The following is a 24,515-nucleotide window of genomic DNA, read 5'->3' as shown; positions in this document are numbered from 1 at the left end:
ATAAACGAAACTTTCTACACGCGTTTCCCTTACATAGCCCATCAAACACCATGAAAATAGTTAAAATCGGATAATAACCAAGCCCACCTCGCATACAAAGGTTAGGTTGAAAATTACTGAAAGTGAGTTAACTCCATAACGGAAAACGTCAGAAACACTGGATTTTACAGAAGAAAGGGCATAGAGAAGCTGAACTCAGATTTTCCAAAAAAAAAATGAAAAATGAGCGTGGCGTCGCCCACTTATAGGTCGAAACCCATATCACAGGAACTACACGACCGAAATTCTGTATATAATATTTTTTCAACACTCTGATGATATGAAATATGGGTGAAATCGGTTCACAAAGCGAACATGAAGAACTCAGTGCCTAATTGTAATTTTTCTCCGAAAATATCGGTAAATCTCTCATATATTTTAATTTAATTCAGAGGGAATCTTTTTCTTCTAGTGTGTCTCTGTACCAAAAATTAGCAAAATTAAGTAAGAATATAGTACTGGATATAGTGTACCTTGGTGGTAAAACTATGTGAAATCGGTTCAGGAATTACCTCAGTCCTCATATGCTATATATGATGATTTTCGCTATTCTATTGGACTTTATGCCGAATGTATGAGTCAAATTGTGTGTTATCTTAATAAAACTATATCTATAAATTGTAAAGTCGGCTGCACCCCAACTTAGCCTTTCCTTACTTGTTAATACTAAAAACATGTTAACTGACGGATTTGGCTTATATTCAGATTCATAAATAAATATTGGTTGCTGATACTTCGGAATATGTGAACAGCAAAATCAACGATTTAGTTAGAATGTCGAGGAACATAGTCAGCGTTTGAAGGTAGAGAACATGCAGCAGATCTATTTCCACAATTTTTACTGTCAACGGTTTTTTTATGAATTTTGTAGTAAAAGAAATATGCTTACCATTTATTCTTTAAAAAGTTTCGAAAAATAATGTCATAATACACCAGGAATTAATATAGGTTTTATAGTATTTTCGAAGTCACTCGATTAGTACTCCAAAATAACAGTTTTAGAATAAATCAAATCATGTGGCTGGACCAAATATGTAAAATAAGTTGTTCGAATGTTACAATACGCTACTACATATGTATGTGATCCAACGGAATTATAAAATGATAGAACCTATGAAGAGGTTTTCTTGAGACATAAGTACCACATTTTGCTTTTATTGGATCAATAGGATGTAGAGTATTAGACCTAAAGTCAAATAATAATACGTTTTGGATATTTTTAAAATTCTGGCTTCTCTTAGTAAGCATTAGTGCTTTTGGAAGTAAAAATGTCACTATCTTATGTACATATACACTGGTACGTACATATGTAATTATTATTTAGAAATAAAATATTCAGCGATCTTACCTTTAATTGTTGCCGTAGGCCACTCATTGGGCTCATTCAATTTCAAAATTATCCAAGTTAATTATTTACAGGTATTTTGAATGTTTAAGCGATAATTGGCTTGATTATTATTTGTTGGAGTGAGGTTTATATGTATATATATATTTATATTTATGTATAGAATTTCGATGAAGAATATTGTTGAGTTGTAAATTTTTAAAAATTAATTTTTAAATATTTTTCACAGAGCCACTTATTTCATTTATATTAACATATATTTTGTTTTTATTGGCCACAATAGTTTTTACTTTTATAAATTTTGATTTTATTATATGTACATATATACTTTTAATATATTTTATTCGCATCCATTAGCAATAAAATTGCACATGAAATAAATTACACTCGTGTGCAGTGCTGCTTAAACTTCAATGCATATACATATATGTATGTGTATATATATCATATATTTTATTAAAACGATTTCGATAAATATGGAGAGTGCAGTTTTTCAGCTGCTTAAATGTTTTGACGCGAACGCGCACATTTTCACAAACTAAATGACTTCGACGACTGACGACTTATGGGTAATTCTTACGCTGACGTCTATGCCAGTTTGAAGAAAGTTGTATATAGAAAACGCATGGCGAAATGTGTGCCACCGATCACGAATTTCATATAAAACTGTCACACTTTGGCGCTTTAAGCCGCTAACAAACTAATGCCGACACAGAACACCGACCACCGAAAAATACAAAAAATATATGAAATTCAGTGTATGAAATGGTGAAAGAAGTGAATATAATTTTCGAAATCAGCGCAATTCTGTACAAAAATACACACAAACAACTGTGAATATAAATCACCGAAATGAATTGACGAAATATTTTCACTCAATAGACGAGTGTGCTTGCGAACAAACAAACACCGAAATTACGCGCAATATTTTTCGAATGCTAACCGTTTCGCAGCGGATTTTGAAATAAGATTGGAAATTGTACGGCGAATAATGATCACCAGCACCAGCTACGGTGACGGCAAAGGCAAACAAATAGCATCAACAAAAGGCAGCAGCGGCTGAAAATGCCAAAGGCAAATGCTATGTAGGTACAGATTGAGATCGCCCCTTGTCGGAACACAAACAAAAGCACAATGCGATGGCGAAGTCGAAAATGAATCGGAAACAAAAATGAAAAGTCAAACATGTATAAACCAAAGACCAAATTTTCGTTTCGCACAAAAGAAACGGAAAATAATACAAAATTATATTAAAAAGCACTGAATAATAATCCACAAAAATATATGGTAATTCACTATATGTTGCAAGTACTACAAAAACATAATAAGCAGAGAAGCGATTATGTATACGAGAATATATGTATCCATGTTTTTCCAGGCTATATGTTTTTATAATCTTAAATATAATTATTTAATTATAAAGAGTGTAGAGTTTATGAAGTTTTAAATGACTTTTTTTTGATAATTTTCTATATTTTAATACATTTTTATAAGAATTCCATTGATTCTGTTTTTATACGTATGTAAATATTTTTGATCATAAAACTCAAGACCCATTAGATGGTTTCAAAAAATGGATTTTCTTTTTCATAATATAAAATTCATAAATCGTTTTCTAAACATATCTCTATATATATATTTTTTTAAAATTCGTAGTCGTTCTAAAGATACAGCAGTTAGAAGAAGGAGCGCTGAGTTGGTAGCTGAAACTTTGAACGCATTTTCTCAAAACTATGTTTTTCAAACTTTCCTTCATCGTATCTCAAAAAACGGCGTGACCGAATGACTTGACATTTGTAGGTTACACTCAGCACATGAAAACACACGAAATTAACTATTATAAATAAAAAATTTAAATTTTTTTATAGCAAAGTTCATAATTTTTTTCATATGTCTCCCAATAGTCCAATTTCAAATTCATTTGGCAATAGTCCATTCCGTGCATTTAAACCTATATATTAACACGTCGCTAATTTTTTTTTGCTTTAGATGTGCCAATCAGCCAAAATCGAGGAGGAAGTGCGAACCCATTTTTCGAGCCGGTCGTTTTCAGAACGCTATAACTAATGTTATACACAATGTTATACTCAATGATAATAAAGTTGAAGAACTATCTTTTTACTGGTCGTAGAGAAAATGTCTAAAAATCCCTGAAGGATAGGCCGTCACATGGGATGGGTTTCAAAATTTGGAAAAAAATTTGTGTCTTATTAAATGGTGCAAAATGTTTAAAACCTTATCCAAAAATATCAAATCAATTCGAATAATATTCTAAGAGATATACCCTTTGTAATCAGACCTCGTCAGTTTCAATTTAAAACATTAAACGCGTATATCTCAAAACTCAATTTTTCAAGTCGGTGGACACGATTGCTCGAAAAGTTTTAACGCGAATTTGTTCCAATTTTACACACATCTTTGGAATAATATTATCTAGTTGAAGATTTTCTTATATTTTTATTACAATTTTTTTTCGAGCCAATATATTGCAAAAATTTTACTAAAAAATTGAGTTATTTGGTTAAAACTGTCAAAAATTCAAATTTCAATATTTTCTCTTTTCCTTCGTTCATCACTAGATTTATCCATGTACAATCGAAATATTTTTGGTTTATTGTTTTCAGATGAACCAATCATGTGTTTCGATGTCCACCGCAAGACCATTTTTTTGTCACGTCTTTGAAGATGAGGTGCCAACGGCTTAGTTTTCGATATTTGTAAATAAAAAATTTCACAAAATACTATTTAAACATGTCGCTTTGTACGCTAAATTGTTTAAATGAAATATATGATTGTGTATTAAAAAAAAAATTAAAAATACCCTTGCTTTTAGCCTCTGAAACCCACCTAACCCCTTAAGTCCGTTTTTACCATATTTTACTTTTAACTTCTTATTTAAACGAATTAGTTTTTAAGAAAGTATAACATTATATATTAATTAAATATCTGTTAAGTTTTAGATACTTTCAACTGGCATTTATAAATATTTTATATTTACTTAGTAAAATTTACTTACGAAGATTATTTTATGTTAAAATATCAAAGTTTGAAGCTAAAGTTGTCTCTTAAATTCTTAAGTTTTTGTAACATAACTTTCTAAACAATTTGATTTGATTATTTTTATTGAAACAAGTAGAGTTTCTAATTTTATTTTTTGTGTAACATACTGTGAATAACCCTACTGATTGAATTTTCAAATTAAATTTCAGAATTGCACGTAGTTATCAATCACATGCAATATAAATATATCTGTATGTATCTAAGTAAGCAGATGTGTATAAAAAAATAAATATTGGAAGAGATATAATTGAGAGAAAAACAAAGAGCCAGCAGTAATTTGAGCGAATTAGATACATACAGTGTTGCCGCAGCAATATTTATCGTTGAATCTGGTAGTGATTTTATTTATTATTTTGCATGATATGAATTCTCCGTTTAAAAAAAGATTAAATTATTAAATTAAATATTATTAAAAAATATTAAAGATTGAAAATTAAAATAGTGTATTTGTTTGACCCAGGAGAGGCGAATAGGTTCATTGGTCACTTACATATATGACATTTAATAAAGTTTTTTGAAACAGCATAAATATTCAACACAAAACAATACGAGATTTGAGATCTAATATAGAATCAATTTAATGCAAAGTGTACTGATCCCTCTTTTCACGAAACAACTGTACTTATTACTATCATCCCAAGGTCGTCTCTTAAAACAGTAAGAGTATCAACCAGGAAACAACAAGATTGTGTGAGGCTTCAATTTCAATTACGCCTCAAAAGCTCTAAGAGTATTCAACAACGAAACAGCAAATATAGTTAGAAGTTCCAACACAGAATAATGGGAAAAACATAACATGGCGCGCCAAACACATAACTATTTTAAGTCCCAAGAAAAACATAATATTTTTGTATAAAATCAAGTATTTGGCAAAAACCTGAGACCTCTTCAAAGCCCAATGGGCATAATAATAATAAATTTCAATGTTTTCTAGCCTAATTAATCGTTAGTAATACCTATTGAAACCGAATCGAACATGTCTGCTGACTGGATAGAAACGCTGCAAGAAGAAGACTCGAATATATTAATCGAAAACAATGATCAAGTTAAATTACAGAAAGACAGAAGTAATTTAGATTTTTAAATAATAAGTGGCAACACTGTTCAAAAAGCCGGCAAAAAGAAATTAAGCTCATATTTTGTTTCGCACAACCATATATATTTCAACGCACACCTACATAGTATTACTGTAAACACACACCTATGTATGTATATACGCAAATTACTGAGCAATAATTGAGTACTTGAGAGTAATTTTATTTTTACTTCGCATGTGTTTCAATGAAAAAAAGAAAAAAAATAACTATTTACTATACAGCAAAGTTTAGAGAAAACACTTTTCTCGCTTTGCTGAGAATTTCCACCCATGGAGGGGATAGCGTAAAGAAAAACACCAGCAAAGTTGTTGTATGCATATGTGCTCATGCGAACTTTCGGCGGAAATTGGCAATGAATGTTAACTGATCGACATTTGAATATAGTATATGCGTACCTATGTATTTGGCTTATGAAAAAAACATTACACGATATAAACATTAGAATGTGTATTTTCGTGTTCAGACTACAACGCATCGGTGCCGACGACGATCCCTCCAGATATTGTTTTTTTGTTTCATCACACACTGCTATACATACAGACACACTTTTTGTTTGTGTAGCATTAATCACACATAATAAATTTATCCGCTACATTTATCCCCGTTTAGTCGTTTATATTGTAATAATGTGTTAATCTTTTCATGGAAAATAAATGATTTTTACGCCTGAAAGTCTTTTTAAATAGATCAGTTTGCAGATATGTACATATATACATATAAAGGCGTGTGTGCCAGTATTGCTATTTATCATCATGGACAAATTGCTTGCTACAATGCACTTGCTTGTTTGTGTTTGATTGACTTTTGTCGTAGGCAGTGTATTTCCAAATATCATGGCAGGTGGGCTCACTTTATTATTTGTCTTTAATTTTTTATGCATTTTAAACGGATTCCACGAATATGTGAATCATTGTTAAATAAACAGCATAAATTATTTTCGTTAATTCGAACAGAGATTAAATTCAGTTGATATTTTTTAAATCGACGCAATATTTTTCATACAATTTATAATCAATATGTTAGCTGGAGACTTTATATGCAGCAACCTTAAAATAACAAAAATTATCGGAGTGGATAAAAATCAGTATATGATTTATGGCCGTGACCCTATACTGTTTTAAGAGAAAATTTACATCGTCCACAAATTCACCCAATTGAGCCAAATCCTGTGCATTAAAATGACGAACACCTAGACACCTAACCAAAACAAGCCATATATCCCCCATATGATGTTCTTGTCCCTCTGGTTGGCTTTATATAATTTAATTTATGATTAAAAAAATATATTTACTCAAAATGTGCAATTGGTATAAAATATCGATTGAGTTGCTGTTGACTAGTTGTATTCCGAATGACTATCTGCCACCCCCTCTGTCCTACGCCTACAATATGGCATAACCACGCCTACAATATAGCAATAACCCCAAACTTATAAAGTGCTATAAATAAGTCAAAGTTAGGAAAGTTTTACTGAGGATCACACAAGGGAGGTTTATAACTACTCCTACCTCCATTACAAAAGTTATATTGAAAACTATTAATGTGATCAGTAAGAAAGCACACCAGAAACCTAAAATTTTATGGTAAATATGGTACAGGAAATCTGCACTAAGATTAGTATAAACAATTTACGATGAGGGTAGAGCCGCCTATTACTCGTGGTAGTGGTTGTGAACAGATTTTACCCATTTTTCACACGTGTCATCAGGGTGTCATGAAAATATTATATACAGAATTCCATTCGAATCGGTCGAGTGGTACATGAGATATGGCTTTTGACCCATAAGTGGGCGATGCTACGCCCATTCTGATGTTTTTCGTTAGTGAAATAATCCACTTTTAGTAATTTTCAACCTAACCTTTGTATGGAAGGTGGGCGTGGTTATTATCCGATTTCAACTATTTTCATGGTGTGTGGTGGGGTACGTAAGAGAACCGACTGCAAAAAGTTTGGTTCATATAGCTTCATTGGTTTGCGAGATATATACAAATAACCGATTTGGTATCCAAATATACCCCTTCCTAGTGTGATCCTTTGATCTAAATTTTACTTTTATAACTTTATGACTTAGTTATGACACTTTATGTTTTTTCGGGTTTCGCCATTTTGTGGGCGTGGCAGTGGTCCGTTTTTGCGAAAGCAACCCTCTGACGGTCCCAATGAACATGTGTTCCAAGTTTCATTAAGATATCTCAATTTTTACTCAAGTTATCCGTTGCACGGATAAACGGACGGACTCGTCTCGTCATCCTGATCATTTTGGTATACATACATATATAACTCTATATCTAACTCATTTAGTTTTATAACTTACAAACAACCGTTATGTAAACAAAACTATAATACTCTCTTAGCAACTTTTGTTGCGAGAGTAATGTTGGGTTACATAAGAACTTTCTTAACTGGTTTTTATTAAGGCACATTAAAATGAATCAAGTAATGTAAAAACGAGCTAAGTTCGAGTGAAGCCCAAAACTATATATCGGTATTTCTAAGAATTAAATGCATCTGAAATACTATATACGCAGATTATAAGAAAAATCCTGGTACTGAAATTGATTTACAATTTATATCTTAAACAAAATCGTGAATCCAGTACCATAATTTTTCTTATGTTTTAAGTTAAACTATAGGTTATACGCTAAAAATGAGTATGTTGAATATATGTATTAGATACTTATATCACAGAGGTCACCCCTTTCAAAATTATAAACCACAAATGCTACTCCGTACAGTTATCCGAGTATATCCTATCCTCTGGACAGTATAACAAAACAGTTCAAAGCCCCGAGAAATAAAATGTTCATTATATGAACAAAAGCATTATAACGCAATCGAAAGCTTATTTTTTATATACACATATACTGTATGCTTTAAGAAGATTTATTTCCAAAACATAAAATTGTTTATCATGTACAAGGACATGTTTATATAGAAATTCAAATAAATGTGTATATAAATACGAGTACATTATATATGTGGATATAATACACATGAATGTACTTAATTGCGAAAGATGCTAATTTTATTTATATACTGCTAATAAAATATATCTGCCACTAAAAAACATCTTGTTTAATTAATATCACACATTTTTAAATGTCTTTTGAAAAATTGTGCTGTACGAGCATATCATCGCGAATTTTACATTTCTCAGTGATGTGTGTAATTTATTTGGCAATTTACGCCGCCATTTGAATCATAGGATGTGTATATTAGCTATAAATACTCGGCGAATGTGATAAAGTATTAATAAATTAATAAATAAGTTCTTGTTGCACAGTTCAAAGGTATATAAAGGGTGTAGTTTTTGGGATGACCGTTTATTTATCGAGTATATACACAGAGTATGAATTCATACGAAAACTTTCTTATTCATTAACTCCAAATACATATTGAATAAATTGGATGAACTTATTCGGATCCTAAAACAATCATTCCATGTAAAATACGCTGTAGTGTTGAAGCATCCAGATCAGTGCAATCAACAAGTAAACTTTTTTTCTCGACTCCACATTTTGCATAGCAGGCGCTATCAAATATAACGGGTGATTTTTTTGAGGTTAGGATTTTCATGCATTAGTATTTGACAGATCACGTGGGATTTCAGACATGGTGTCAAAGAGAAAGATGCTCAGTATGCTTTGACATTTCATCATGAATAGACTTACTAACGAGCAACGCTTGCAAATCATTGAATTTTATTACCAAAATCAGTGTTCGGTTCGAAATGTGTTTATCGACAAATTTTGTTCAGCGATGAGGCTCATTTCTGGTTGAATGGCTACGTAAATAAGCAAAATTGCCGCATTTGGGGTGAAGAGCAACCAGAAGCCGTTCAAGAACTGCCCATGCATCCCGAAAAATGCACTGTTTGGTGTGGTTTGTACGCTGGTGGAATCATTGGACCGTATTTTTTCAAAGATGCTGTTGGACTCAACGTTACGGTGAATGGCGATCGCTATCGTTCGATGCTAACAAACTTTTTGTTGCCAAAAATGGAAGAACTGAACTTGGTTGACATGTGGTTTCAACAAGATGGCGCTACATGCCACACAGCTCGCGATTCTATGGCCATTTTGAGGGAAAACTTCGGAGAACAATTCATCTCAAGAAATGGACCCGTAAGTTGGCCACCAAGATCATGCGATTTAACGCCTTTAGACTATTTTTTGTGGGGCTACGTCAAGTCTAAAGTCTACAGAAATAAGCCAGCAACTATTCCAGCTTTGGAAGACAACATTTCCGAAGAAATTCGGGCTATTCCGGCCGAAATGCTCGAAAAAGTTGCCCAAAATTGGACTTTCCGAATGGACCACCTAAGACGCAGCCGCGGTCAACATTTAAATGAAATTATCTTCAAAAAGTAAATGTCATGAACCAATCTAACGTTTCAAATAAAGAAAATTTTATGCGTTTTTTTTTTTAAAAAAGTTATCAAGCTCTTAAAAAATCACCCTTTACATAGTTCAAAAAACAATTAAAAAAACGTAAAATTATGCTGTAGATTTGCTTAAAGGTTTATGTAGATATCTGTTTGTTTGATTTTGGTATGAATCAAATCGCACTCTACATCTGTATTTAAGTTATCGATAAATTTGTGCTTAGATTTTGCAATTTGTATACTCTCGCAACAAAACAAAAACAAAGTTGCTAAGAGAGTATAATAGTTTTCTTCACTTAGAGTTAGATATTGAATCATACATACCAAAGTGATCAGGGTGACGAGTAGATTTGAATTCCGGACATATGTCCGTCCGTCCGTCTGTGTAAGCAGTAACTTGAGTAAAAATTGAGATATCTTGATGAAACTTGGTACGCGTGTTTCATGGCACCATAGGAAGGTTGCTTTTTTTTATGGGCGAAATCGGACCTCTGGCACGCCCACAAAATGGCGAAAACCAAAAACACATAAAGTGTCATAACAATGCCATAAATAAAGCTATGAAAAAATTTGGTACAAAGGATCGCACTAAGAAGGGACATATTTTGATGTAATTGTTTTGTAGAAGTGGGTGTGGCCCCGCGCCTTACTAAGTTTCTTGTACATATCTCGTAAATTACTAGAGCTATATCAACCAAATACCTAGAGTCGTTTCTTTTAAATATTACTTTATACAGTTCAAAAATGGCGGAAACTTGATAATAACCACGGCTACCTCCCATACAAAGGTTAAGTTGAAAACTACTAAAAATCTTTTAATTCAGTAAGGAAAAACACCAGAAACCTCAAATTTCATTATATAATTTGTACAGAAGGGCTACACTCAAATTAGTATAAAAAATGTTAATGGGCGTGGCTCCGCCCACTTATGGGTCAAAAACCATATCTCAGAGACTTCTCGACCAATTTCAATTAAAGACGATTCGTAATTTTTTCCTGGCATTCCAATGATATTTTATGAAATTTGGGCAAATCGGTTCACAATATATACAGAGGTATTCAAAATTATTTACACATCGGACGTTTTTTTACATGTTTCACAGAAAAAGCTTTCGCTTGTTGTTGTTGTTGTCGCAGGGTAACAAAATGCTATGTTGTTGTAAACCTTGATCTATTCCTGAGCGAATGAAGTCAGTTTGGCAAGAATAGCTAGAAATATGGCGGAGATATAAGCAAATGAACTGAAGACTCGCAGTAGTCATTTTTTTTGCGTGAAAAGTATTTACACACGGCGATTTAGCCTTTATCCTTGGATTTGGTTTGAGCAAAAGCAGTAATTTGATTCTATTGCATTCTTAACAACCTAACTCAGCCTTAAAATATAAAAATTGGTAAATAAAACATCGAAAACAAAGGAATTATCGATTATAACTAGATTGGAGACTGTTACTAAGTTTAAGACTCGGGTTTAGGCTTCGGAGTTAGTTAAAATTTATAGAATTTGGTGGAATACTGTTTATAATGTTATTAAAAAGAAGGAAACGAAGTATTGCAAGGACAATTTAAAGATAATTGGGCGGAAACCTGTGATAACTCAAAGAGAATACAGAAGATTGGTAGGAACTGTCATACAAAATCACACAATTAGTTCTCTTAATATTGCAGCATCATCGAATCAGCATATTGCATGAACAGCCAATGATGCTACATTGCTAAGGACATTTAAAAATAGTAACATAAATACATACGTTGTGCATAAAGTTGACCACTTCCGAAAACAAAAAAGTTTTATTTCCGAAACCAAAAAAGCGATATGCCTCTCATTTGCCTTAAAATGCATGCTAAAGCCTGTCGTGGACAGATAAGGCTGAATTTTACTTCCAGGGCTTCTTTGAGAAGAGGAATAAGACGCTAGAAGAAGAGGTTTAGACGCTAAATAGAGTCGGGAGTGACCTTATGATTTTTTGGGGAAATTTTCTTTACTTCTGTTTTGGAGATTTGGTACTAATTTAGAGACCCCAAATCATCCGGATATATTAGAATTCACATGACCATGCCATTATAGAGGCCTGTCGGCCTTTTCCAACTATTGACTACATTTTACAACAGGATAATGCTCCATTTCATAAAGGATCTTTACCTACAAAAGTTTTAAATGAAGCAAATCAAGTTGACCTCCGCACATCCCTGACCAAAACTTTAGTCAAAATGTTTGGTCTTTCGTTAAATATCCGAGGACAATTGATATAATAATCGAAAACGCGGAAATTACCGACATTTTGTCAAAATTAACAGTTAACTTAGCGCACAATTGGGTTGAATCAATTCGGACCATAAAGCAGGCTGGTATTAATGTCAATGGTTTTGTAACCAATTATGAATTTAGCGCTTTAGAATAGGAATTTATACTGAACATTAAAATTTTAAAGTTATCATTAAATAAGAACAGGATAATAGAGTTTATGTTGTGTGTAAATACTTTTGACTACTGCGAGTCTTCAGTTCATTTGCTTATTTCTCCGCCATATTTCTAGCTATTCTTGCCAAACCGACGTCATTCGCTCGGGAATAGATCAAGGTTTACAACAACATAGCATTTTGTTACCCTGCGACAACAACAACAACAAGCGAAAGCTTTTTCTGTGAAACATGTAAAAAAACGTCCGATGTGTAAATAATTGTAACTACCTCTGTAAAGTATATTGAAGATATAATATATAATATTAATAAAATGAAATAAATAAATTGCGAGTAATACTTGTTTGTTTTGATTTTGATGCAAAATCCTCACAGCATATTAACAAAACACCCTATATTAGTGGTGTATGTTTTTATGGACTCATGTTTACTCTTCTTTATGTTTTCTACATACAGTGAATCAATTAAGTTTAGGTACAGTAAAAATTTACAGAAAAAATCGTTCAAACAACAAATTTCCATAGAAATTCAAAAAAATCCGTTATGCTTATTTTAAGAACAGCGTTATGCTCATCGTTATTGAGTGATTGCTGTACCGTTATCTTTCTTGTGGTGACACTAAGACGTTGAGTTTTCAGAAAGCAGCCAAAAAGTCGTCAAAAAAGTTTAAGTACACTTCATTCAGTGTGTCGTGTAATTTTGGTTTTTGTTGCGTTTGATCAAATTTTTTTTAGTTATTTCGTTAAGCCGGACAGAGAACTACATAATCAAGCGGAAAAGCAAGAGTTTAGTGTAATTAGTTGTTTAAATAAAATAAAAAATGGGCCGTGGTGTACAAATTTCGCTTTGCGGGAAATTGGCAAGGAGGTAGGGAAACGTCATTCTAGTGTTTATAACATTATAAAATCGTATACAAATAATGGTGATCTAAATATAAAACACAGGTCGGGCAGACCTAAAGCTTTGACTCCCTACGAAGAACGCAATGCCATAGTTGCCGTCAGGCGTAACCCGCGCATTTCGGCTGTAAAGATAACGAATAATATAAATGTCGAATTAAAAAAAAATATAAATCCCCAGACTGTGAGAAATGTGCTGCACAAAGCAGGTTATTACGGACGAACTGCGGCGAACGGCTTCTATATAACTGCAAGCAACTTCAAACGCCACCACAATCACCGGACATTAATCCCATAGAGCACATATGGGATTTGTTGAAAAATAGGATTCGAAAACATAATATTTCGTCCAAGGACACTTTAAAAGCGGCTATAGAGATTGAATGGGCCAAAATTACAAAGATTGACACTAATGTGCTAATAAAAAGTCTGCATCGACGTTTGCAAGCAATAATTAAAGTCAAAGGTGGACCCACAAAGTATTAAAATTATAAAATATTATCTGTATCAATTTATTTTTAATTCGCTTTCGTTTTTGTACCAAAACTTTTTTGATGTGAAATCAATGGATTTGATGTTTTTGTTATTATTTTTTGTAGTGTTTATAAAAAAAAAACTACTGTTTTTTTAAATAAATATATAAAAAAGTTAAGCTTCTTGAATTCCCAAAAAAAAAGTGTTTTTTTATAAATTTAAATGAATAAAACAGAGATTTATTAGGGAAAATTTCTTTGTACCTAAACTTAATTGATTCACTGTATTTGCAAATTTTATACATATGAGTACGTTTGTATGTGTGTTTAAATTCTGTATTTTTTGACAGAAGATCATGATTTGTTAATTCCGTTGCCAATAATTCCTTTTGCCAAAACCTTAATCCAGTCAGCGTATACTACTTATGTATAAATATATATGTACATAAAAAATATATATTTTTTTTTTATTTGAAGCACTGACTAAACTAAACTATTTTTCTATTTATATGACCAACAAATAAATCTGATAAATACCTTTATGTCTCGGAAAAAATATCGAATCTAAAATAAATGTATAAAGAAAACTACCCGCAGGTTTTATAAAAAACTTATGTATTGAAGGTATTAACTATTCATCAGTGACAAATTAGACAACAAATTATTGTCATATCAGCGATAAAACAAGTTTCTCTGACTCATAAAAATAAACATAAACAACTAATCTCTTAAATAAAGTCAAGTGAAATTTTTAAAGGTAGAGTAAAATTAAAGTAAAGGAAAAATATTTGGCGGATATACATATACATATATACTTAATAATCAGGTTTTTTAATATTTTAAATAAGAAGACAGCAATAAATAAATTTCAATGCACCTTCGACTAAAATTAGAATTGTTGCTGAGGAACAAAATATTAAAGCGCACATAGACAAAATTTAACAGACTGACCAAAAAGTAGGTGTGTCAAACGATTGGTCGATACTTCAAATATATATTTTCCATAAACTTGAAGTAGAGCATAATATCTGTTCACGAATAAGTATTCCAGGCTTGCAAAAAGCCATTTCAAACATTTCAAGAAGACAGAATGTGAACGAGCAAAATAAAACCCCCAATGCTATTTCTCTGACAGCGCTGTGGAAATTGTCTAAATAATTGGCGTTAAGAGAGGTAGAGCTCAAAACATACGAGCTCTAGAATATCCGATATCTAGAACTAGATATTGGTATGGGAAATTATTAGATCTCTGTCTGATGAATAAAACTACTTTCTTTTGACACTTCACTTGAGGTGGCTAAGTTAACTCCGACTTGGTGCCTAAACTCATAATGTTTCCCGTATATATTTCAAATGTAGATTGGATTTTAAAACGAATATTTACGATCAACGATCATTGTTTTTAAGATCCATCGCATCCGTCACTTAAATGGATTCCAATCTACACTACATATCTCTTCTTTTGTATTGTAGATGATCATAAATAATACAAACAAGACTTGCATTTTCATCATTAAATTAAACTGTACAAAGTACCAATTTGTATATACTTCTTGTATATACAAATTGGAAATGTTCATATAAAAATATAAGTCTGTCCATATATAATATGTGGCGTTTGACACTGCAAATTATAGAATGAGAAACATTTTCATTTCAGCGTCAGTCATACATATTCTTCTTCTTTCGCATATATATCCAACCATTTATCAACAATAATTACATAAAATTACCGAAAAACAAACAAATAAATAAATTTTGTTTAAGCACATTTTTGTGAATATGAAAGCAGGTAAATAAAGCTTCGAACGTCATGACGCGTCAGTGAGACATAATGTGAGGCGAATATAGATCGGCGTTATGATTACATATGGACGTCTGAATATTAAGTACATTTGTGTTTTCCAACACAATGCAATGGTCCGTAAAAATAAATTGTCAATATTTATTTAAGTCCAAATTGTAAATTTGTTCTGATGTTTTTTTCGCTTTATGTAGTACTTGTGGTTATATTTAAAAAATAGGACAGACTTTATTGAATAAAGAGAATTAAGATGCGTCATAACAAAATGGATCGTATACAGTGGTTCAAATTTCGTTAATTTTGTAAATGTAGGGCTAAATAGCTAAATAGCTTATAGCGATAGGGAACAAATTGATGTTTAGTGATTTCAAGATCAAATCATGTCAAACTCTCAGAAAAATGGAGCACGCGAGTTTATCTGTAACAACCACGCCTCGAATAATGTATCATATAAAGACCCTTTTTACATAGGTAACCAAAATTATAGGTAGACTTATATGTATATAGTTACCAGAACTCAAGGTATAATGACAACAGAAGTCCAAAGAGTTAGACACATAAAAACAAAATAAATTCTATGTATCATTACTCTATACAGAATTTGACCAGAAAAACAAATAGAGAAGAAAACAATATCGAAGTATCAAGAGAATCTTCGACCTACCTTTGACTCATGTGCACATCAAATTATCTATAGAAACTAAAAATATTTCAGTGACGGTTCCTCATGACATGGACTTTCGATCTAATCGGCAAATCTATGAAAATTATCAGACAAATTAGAGTATCTTTATCTCCTGGTATGCGTATTTATATAACTTCTACAAAAAACACTAGGAAAAAACACTTCATTGAAAATATATATTTTTTGAATGAAAAGAAATATCCACATAAACTAAAAAGTAATACATAAAATTTTCAAAAGTTATGCCAGCAAAAATTACGAATTTTATATTAAATATCCAATTTTGATCACTTATATCACATATCATTTAAGCTTGTTCGGAAAACATTACACACCATTGAATAAAGAACAAAATACTGATTATGCCCATATTTTTGATCCAAGCCCAGAGTCGAGCCGTAAAGATTATTAATATGCACTCTGCCACATTCTTTGTACTCTTTTTATTAAGCCTCACAAAATGTTTATGTTTTTGAGGTTGGCGGTGACGCAGATGTAAAATTGTACTGTCCAAAACACACAAATGAGCTAATTTTTTATAGCATCAGCTATATTATTTATGGTGTGTTTAATATGTTTTAATAGCCAAGACATTTATAGGTTCATATTTTTAAATACATAAAATTTAAATCTTTATTTTCAAGCACATAGTTGTAAATTTTGCATTTTTACAAAGGCATATACAGAACTACATATATGAAAAGGGGGTTTCAATAGGAACGCTACAAAAGTAGACCGACAGGGACAGCAAACGGCGACATATTTTTTATACTCTCGCAATAAAAGTTGCAAGGAGAGTATTATAGTTTTGTTCACATAACGGTTGTTTGTGTCGCCCAGAAATAAAGGAGTTAGATATGGGGTTATATATGTATATATAAATGATCAGGATGACGAGTGGAGTTGAAATCCAGATGTCTGTCCGTCCGTCCGTCTGTCCGTGCAAGCGATAACTTGAGTAAAAATTGAGATATCTTAATCAAACTTCAAACACATATTCCTTGGGACCGTGACAGCTTTCGAAAATGGGCAAAATCGGACCAGTGCCACGCCCACAAAATGGCGAAAACCGAAAACACATAAATTGTCATAACTAAGCCATAAATAAATTTATAAAAGTAAAATTTGGTACAAAGAATCGTCCTAGTAAGGGCCATATTTGGATGTAAACTGCACTGAAATATTTTTTCAAAATGGAAAATGGGGGTGGCATCACCCAGTTATGGGTCAAAAATCATATCTCAGGAAGTAATCGACAGATTTCAATGAAACTTGGTATATAATATTTTCTTGACACCCTGATGATACGTGTGGAAAATGGATGAAATCGGTCACAACCACGGCAACTTCCCACATAACTCAATTTTGAATTCCATCTTATTCCTTCACTTTATTAGATATACATAAGGAACCAATGAAGATAGCGAAATAAAACTGTGGCATCACTTGTGAAAAAAATGTCGAAATCGGACTATAACTTTTCAAAGACCCGGATATCGAATATGAAGAGCTCAGTGCCCTATGGTAATTTTTCACCGAAAATTTCGATAAAGCTCTCAGGTATCTTAATTTAATTTAGAGGAAATATTTTTCTTCTAATAGTGTGTCTCTGTAACAGAAATTGTTAAAATCGGGCCATAACTTCCCCTAGCCCTAATATACCTAATTATAGGATTTTCAAATTGGGTCAAATTGTGTGTTATCTTAATAAGAATATATCAATTAATTGCGAGAGTATAAAATGTTTGGTTGCACCCGAACTTAGCCTTTCCTTACTTGTTATTTTTTTTTACATTTCTCTTCAGAAAGGTTTGCCATTTCAGCATTGAAAGATATACGAGCCAACAACGAAACGAAATTATTAGAATTTACTACCGAAATTCTGAGTCAGTGGCTTCAACTTTAAGAGCACTATGTCCAATTTATTGTCGTCATAATCGTCATGTCTCTCCGCTCAATGATAACGGAATATGTTTGGCCGGAATTGGATGAATATGTGGTTGGTTGTACAATATGTGGTTTCAAAAGAACGCCGTCACAAGCCACGCAACGAATCAAAAATCGATTTATTGAAAACCAAAGTTTAGTGAGCGTGTTATCACACGAAAATTGGGTTCAGCGACTGGACTTCGGCAAGCGTGGCCGTGGTGGCCATGTAAAAGTAATCGAGTTCCATACATAATGGCATCGAAAAACTTTTTCAGGAATAAAGAATTTCATCGATATCCCAAACCGTTTTTGTTTTATAAAAATACGTTTGTTGCATTCTCATTTAAAAACTCTTTATATATATATATATGTACTTAATATACTATAGATATATGCTAATCGTAGAAATAAAATGTTATTTCCAAAAAAAACATAGTGTTTTAAATTATTTTGGACACATTTCTCTCAAGACTAAATATAGATCAAAGATAAGGTCGTGCTATTTTGTATAGTTAAATACAGTATTTCCACACACAAATCGAGATATCTTGTGTGATCTTGGCTTACTTGTTTGCAAATAGACGGAATATTGTCATAGTTACAGCTACAAATTACCATAGTAATTCTGTAATAAATCAGTTTAAAAACTTTCATATTAAAGTAATTACGAAATTATATAAATCAGTAAAGGCGAATCCCAAAAAAATAAATGCCAAAACTCAATATTTTTACAGCAATATTTCGGTTTAAACGATCATACTATGATCTATCAATTAATTTTCATTTCTGAGGTGGTAATTTTTTTTTTTATTTATGAGATCTTTTTTAAAATCCAATGACACATTTGGATTCATGGGAAATTTCCAGACGGTTTTTATTATCATGAAATTTTAAAATTGCATTGAAGTTATTAACTGAAAATTTTTACAACCCAAATATTAATAGCACCCACTAGTAGTAAATTAAATACACATGTGTAAACACTTTTATGCATACAAAATAAACAAATGACATAATCGAGATACATATAGTATTATTGATGTATGGTGATCGGACTCTTATTAGAAGAGCAAATTGTCATAAAACAGTACACCGTATTACATTTTAAGAATCTATGAGAAGACATTATTATCATGAACTTTTCAATTGTGATTTTTTAACGGATTTGTAAGAAAGATGAATACATCAATTTTAGGTAAATCAGTTCAATATATTTACCGATATCCTCTGAGAAGCAAAGCACCAACTTTAGTCAGAACGACGGATTGTTATGAAATTATTTGTTTTTAAGAATAAGATACTAAGGAACTCTTTTTTAATGAAAAAAAAAACAAAAGTAATCTGACTAAGCACATTTTAAAGCACCTAGTGAACATTCTCGAGCAACTATCCACTGTAACCATTGTATAACCGACCACATGAAGACAAATTTTAGACTTTCTCCTCCTGTAGTGAAACGGCAATTTTCCCCAAAATTGTTTTATTATTTTTTTATTTTTTTTTTTTTGCTTAGATACTATTTGGTATTCAATAGTTTCTTTCATGTTTATTTTCTCATATTCATAAAGTACATATGTGCATTTATTATGTAGATATGCATGTAATCCGAGTAGGTTATATACTATGAACTCCAGTACACAACAATAGTGTAATTAATTAATAAATGCAAAAACGCTTAAGTGGTTCAATTAATTATCTGTGTTGCAGCTGTAAATTGGCAAAGAATTTACAGTGCAAAAAAGAAAAACAAATAATTTATGAGTAATATTTCATTATTGCAATAAAAATCGCAATGCATATTTAAAAGTTTCGAAATGTTTGCTTATATGTATCTTAACTTATACTTAAAATCATACAATGTAAATACTTATTCGAAATTACATTAGATTTGATTATATATTACAGTAGATGAAAGTACATACACATATGTCTCTCGTAAATAATAGTAAGTTTGTGCAAAGATCTCTAAAAACTAACAGCAAAAGCATATATAAATTTTAAATTATACGACTGAGAAGTCATGTAAATTTTCTTCAAAATTAACTCAATCCATCCTGAAAAGCTAGTGATGAAAAATGGGCATCGTGTTTTATCAAAAATGGTAGAGCATCCACCAATCACTTTCGTCACTTTTAACATCTCAATATCAAAGATGAATTTAATCGGAATAGGAGTTTACATGGAAATTATTTTGCATTTTCGACTAGTTTAGATGCAAGAAACATGTCTTTTCAGTGGATACCTCGACAGTCAGGGACTACCAACTCGGCCGCTAGAACACAAACAACGGAACAGTTTTCGCTACTAATTCTTGAGTTACATCAAAAAGTACTCGCTTTTCAGTGGGCAATAGTAACCATCTGAATATATTTTGCCACAAAAATCTTTTCCAATTGTTGGATAACATCAAGAATAACGCTTCTAAGGAAGGAAAAGATCCGCTAAAGCCTTATAAAAGTTTCAAGTTGCTTTCCAAAGCAGTTTTTTTAGAAAGTTGGTTGTGATTTTAACATTGTCCCTAGAGATTTTAATGAAGTTTTAACTCTTTCAGTCGTGGTGGTTAGTGTCAATAACCACCTCTTTCCGATTTTTATATTAAAATCCACGCCATTTACCGACAATCGCGTGAATTATCATGAATGTTTGTACCTTTTTTGACAAGGTGCGACCGGTTAGCAGCATTTTCGATGATGATACTTTCAGTGATATTTCAGATGTAGATAATGCCAAAACAATAATCGAAATATTCAACATATTCTTAATCTAAAAGCGTGTCTGAAAGAGTTAAGAGCTTTCATCGATTTTGCAACTCTGATAGTGTATTTTGTTGTAGCATTAAGTCTCTATAAGAACTTTGCATATATAGTATATACATATAATATATGATATATAGTATATACATATAATTTCCTTTAACTCTTGTTGGAGCGTAGAGCCTCCTCTAGAATTGTTATCTTGTCAGATTGTAGCGTCTATCCCGCTGTAGCGGGCGTGTGTCTTTCCAACGGCATGTCCATATGCCTGTCATCTGCAGAGCAAAACAAGGAGCAGCCCTACCATTGGACCAGGAAATCTAGGATAATCACCCTCTTTTTCAACGGTTACTGAAGCCATAAACAAAGTGAAAAATAAACAAGTAAGGAAGGGCTAAGTTCGGTTGTGACCGAACATTTTATACTCTCGCAATTTATTTATTTAATATTATATAATAGACACACATATTCATCATATATTTGGTATAAAGTCCATTGAAAGTTGGAAACCCTAATTTTAGGTTAGAAGCACCGAGGTCCTCATGTTCGATATATGGGGCCTTGAAAACCTATGGTCCGATTTCAGCGATTTTAGAAACGGACTGCCACACTATAAATTCAGTATTTATGCAAAGTTCTGTTCTTCTGTTATCTTCACTAGTGCTTAATTTATGTATTGTAAAGTAAACGATTCAGAACGACTTAAAGTTCTGGTATATTGGAAGTAGGCGTGGTTGTGAACCGATGTGGCCTATTTGCACAACATATCATTGAGATGCAAGAAAAATATTACCACACCCATTTAAAATTTTGCCTGAAATGCCTGAAAAAAACGACTCCTGAGAATTTCGTTGATATAGCTTTAGTAGTTTACGAGATATGTACAAAAAACTTAGTAGGGAGCGGGGCCATGCCCACTTTCCCAAAAAAAATTACAACCAAATATACCCCTTCCTAGAACAATCCTTTGTACCAAATTTTATTTCCATAGCCAAGGAACAAGTGTTCCAAGTTAAAGCTTGCACAGACGAACGGACGGACAGACGGACAGACAACCGGATTTGAACTCCTCTCTTCACCCTGATCACTTTGGTATATATAACCCTATATCTAACTTGTTTAGTTTTGGGTGTGAACAAAACTATAATACTCTCTTAGCAACTTTGTTGCGAGAGTATAAAAAAATCTTTGTTATTAAAAATAACTTGAATATAATTCTGACAAATTTAGTATTCGTGTCCAGTTACATTAGTGCGTCCGATTATAAGGACTGTCCGTTTGGGGGAAGTTCACTGTATACTATCAAACACACGTCAATAAAAACCCGATGATGAAGCATTCAAATTCTTATTGACTCTCAGCAGTTTTTTTGAATTTTTTAAACGAAATTAGTACTAAAGTTATAGCTTTTATTGATAGATTCCTTTTTTATTTAATCGTCTAATAAATTTTAGTACTTATATTAAAAGAATATAAATGATTAGGTAATTTTTAAACTATATGTAATAAAAACTAAATATATTTTAAAGGCAATCGCTTTAAAAATAATGCACACACAAAACATATATTGATATAATATAATTGCCCATATAAATTGTTCTACTCACCGCGATGGGTTCAAGATCTTCCTCCTGATCCGAAATGTTGAGATTTTCGAAACTTGAGTTTAGTGACGAAATTTTGTATGCTTTTATAAATTTTAACTTCACACTGATTAAAATATTTTTAAACTTCAGAAATTTTTATGAACACGATCAGTGTAAATAACGTAAACACAAAATAATGAAAATATTAAAAATATTTTATTTATATTTTCACTTATAACGGTTGCTATTTTTATAGCGTTTTTTTATATCCACTTCCTTCCAATGGCAAAATCACAACACAAAACTGCTGGAAAACCTTTTCTAAACACTCATAATAAATTATTATAAGCAAAACACCAGCGACTGCATGAATGTTCTCACAAAACCCCAAAACCGACAGACAAACGAACAGTCAGCTGAGCGTGCGAGTTTGTACGCGACTGTCACAATGACACACTCAAAATCGTGTGGTTTATCACACAACAAGCGTTCGATTCACCACCAACTAACCAGCCGCCGCCGCCGCAGCCGGACAGCAGCCAACAGTCCGCTGTCACCTTGCCACCTCGCACCTCCGCGCAGCCAACAGATGTGGAGCGCATAAAATCCAAGAATATTGCGACAGAATGCGATACTTTTGTGCTTCTCATTCATTCATTTGTCAGCTTAATGAGTTGATGATTCTGATTGTTTTTTGTTTTTGTTCATGTTTGTGAGGTTTGCTAACCCGTGTTGTTGTTGAGCAACCGATCGTGGCGCATAATATTGCTTAGCCGTGCCATTTGGTGTTTGCCGTTAGTGGCAACTGATGACTTGTCGCCGACATTATCACCAAAACTCAGCGGGTGTGCAACGGTTTTCAATAAATTTCGTTGATATTTTTGAGTATCCATATGAATATGGCGGATTAGCGTACAAAGTAGAGAAATGCAGAGAATATTATAAAATATTATTTAGGCCCTTTGATCAAGATTCCCTAGATTGAAGATTTTGCAGATATCTTCTATTCCACCAAAAAATATGGGATTGGAATTGACAATTATAAAACCATTTGAACAGTATTGTAATAGATATATTGTGGTCCTACAAAGACACTAGTTATAGTTATATATAGGGGCTTTCCACGTTGGTGAGGGACATCGAATAAGTACATACGACGAACTTTATTCCTAATATATCAATGTGTTAGTTACCTTTCTTATTATCAATCTGGTATAACCTTTAACCTCTTCTCTTCAAGAGGGTATTAAAGGAAGTGAATTCTACTTCTTCAATATTAAAAAAAACAATGCCAGCCTTGAAATCCAACGCAGTATCACTCTTGCCATCAGATGGTACTGATTTTGCGGAAGATTTACGGTCCCTTAAACATTGGCAACGGCGAATACCGCAGACGATGGAATGATGAGCTGTATTACTTATACGATGCCATTGACATAGTTCAGCGAATAAAAATACAGCGTCTACGCTGGCTATGTCATGTTGCTCGAATGGACCAATGTGCTCCAGCTTTGAAAGTCTTCGATGCAGTACCCGCTGGTGGAAGCCGAGAAAGAGGAAAGACTAGGTGGAGAAGGACCTAGTTGCACTTGGTGTCACCGGTTGGCCTCAAACAGCCAAAAGGAGAAGTATAAGTTTGCAAGGAGGTCTGAAGAGTTTCTTTAGGAATGTACATACTCCACAAGTCAATTTTAAAATATAACAAGAAAAAACATTAACTTCGGCTGTACCGAAGCTAATATACCCTTCACAGGTGCATTTCTGTTAGTAACTATGTGTTTAAGCAAATCTAAAGACGTAAGAAAAAGTAAGCAATTCTTTTTACCCGGGTTGTTTGCTAGAAACATTAAGGTTATATAGTTAACCGATCTGAACAATTTCTTCGGAGATTATATTATTACCTTAAGTAGTAATCCATGTCAAATTTCGTGAAGATATCACGTCAAACGCGAAAGTTTTCCATACAAGCCATTGATTCCGATCGTTCAGTTTGTATGGCAGCTATATGCTATAGTGAACCGATCTGAACAATTTTTTGGGGG

General features: G+C 32.5%; 2 protein-coding genes across 3 annotated transcripts in view; both read right to left on the bottom strand.

Moving 5' to 3' along the window:
* Positions 1–22,915, bottom strand: part of LOC105221050 (calcium-binding protein E63-1) — a 123,288-nt gene extending 100,373 nt beyond the window's left edge. Inside the window, exon 1 of one of the 2 annotated variants that reach the window (XM_011197704.3) lies at positions 22,495–22,915. Coding sequence is in view for 1 of the 2 variants with exons in the window: in XM_011197702.3 (XP_011196004.1) it covers positions 1,388–1,423 (36 nt within the window). In the remaining variant the exon portion in view is untranslated. Of the gene's footprint in view, positions 1–1,387; positions 2,358–22,494 lie in introns of those variants that run through there. The other variant, XM_011197702.3, reaches the window with a different exon arrangement.
* Positions 1–24,515, bottom strand: part of LOC128921527 (uncharacterized) — a 225,529-nt gene that overhangs the window by 93,282 nt on the left and 107,732 nt on the right. The window lies entirely within an intron of this gene.

Source organism: Zeugodacus cucurbitae, chromosome 4 (genome assembly GCF_028554725.1).
Source record: "Zeugodacus cucurbitae isolate PBARC_wt_2022May chromosome 4, idZeuCucr1.2, whole genome shotgun sequence".
NCBI lineage: Eukaryota > Metazoa > Arthropoda > Insecta > Diptera > Tephritidae > Zeugodacus > Zeugodacus cucurbitae.
Note: the sequence above shows the minus strand (reverse complement) of the source record. Positions and strands in the feature narration are given on the sequence as shown.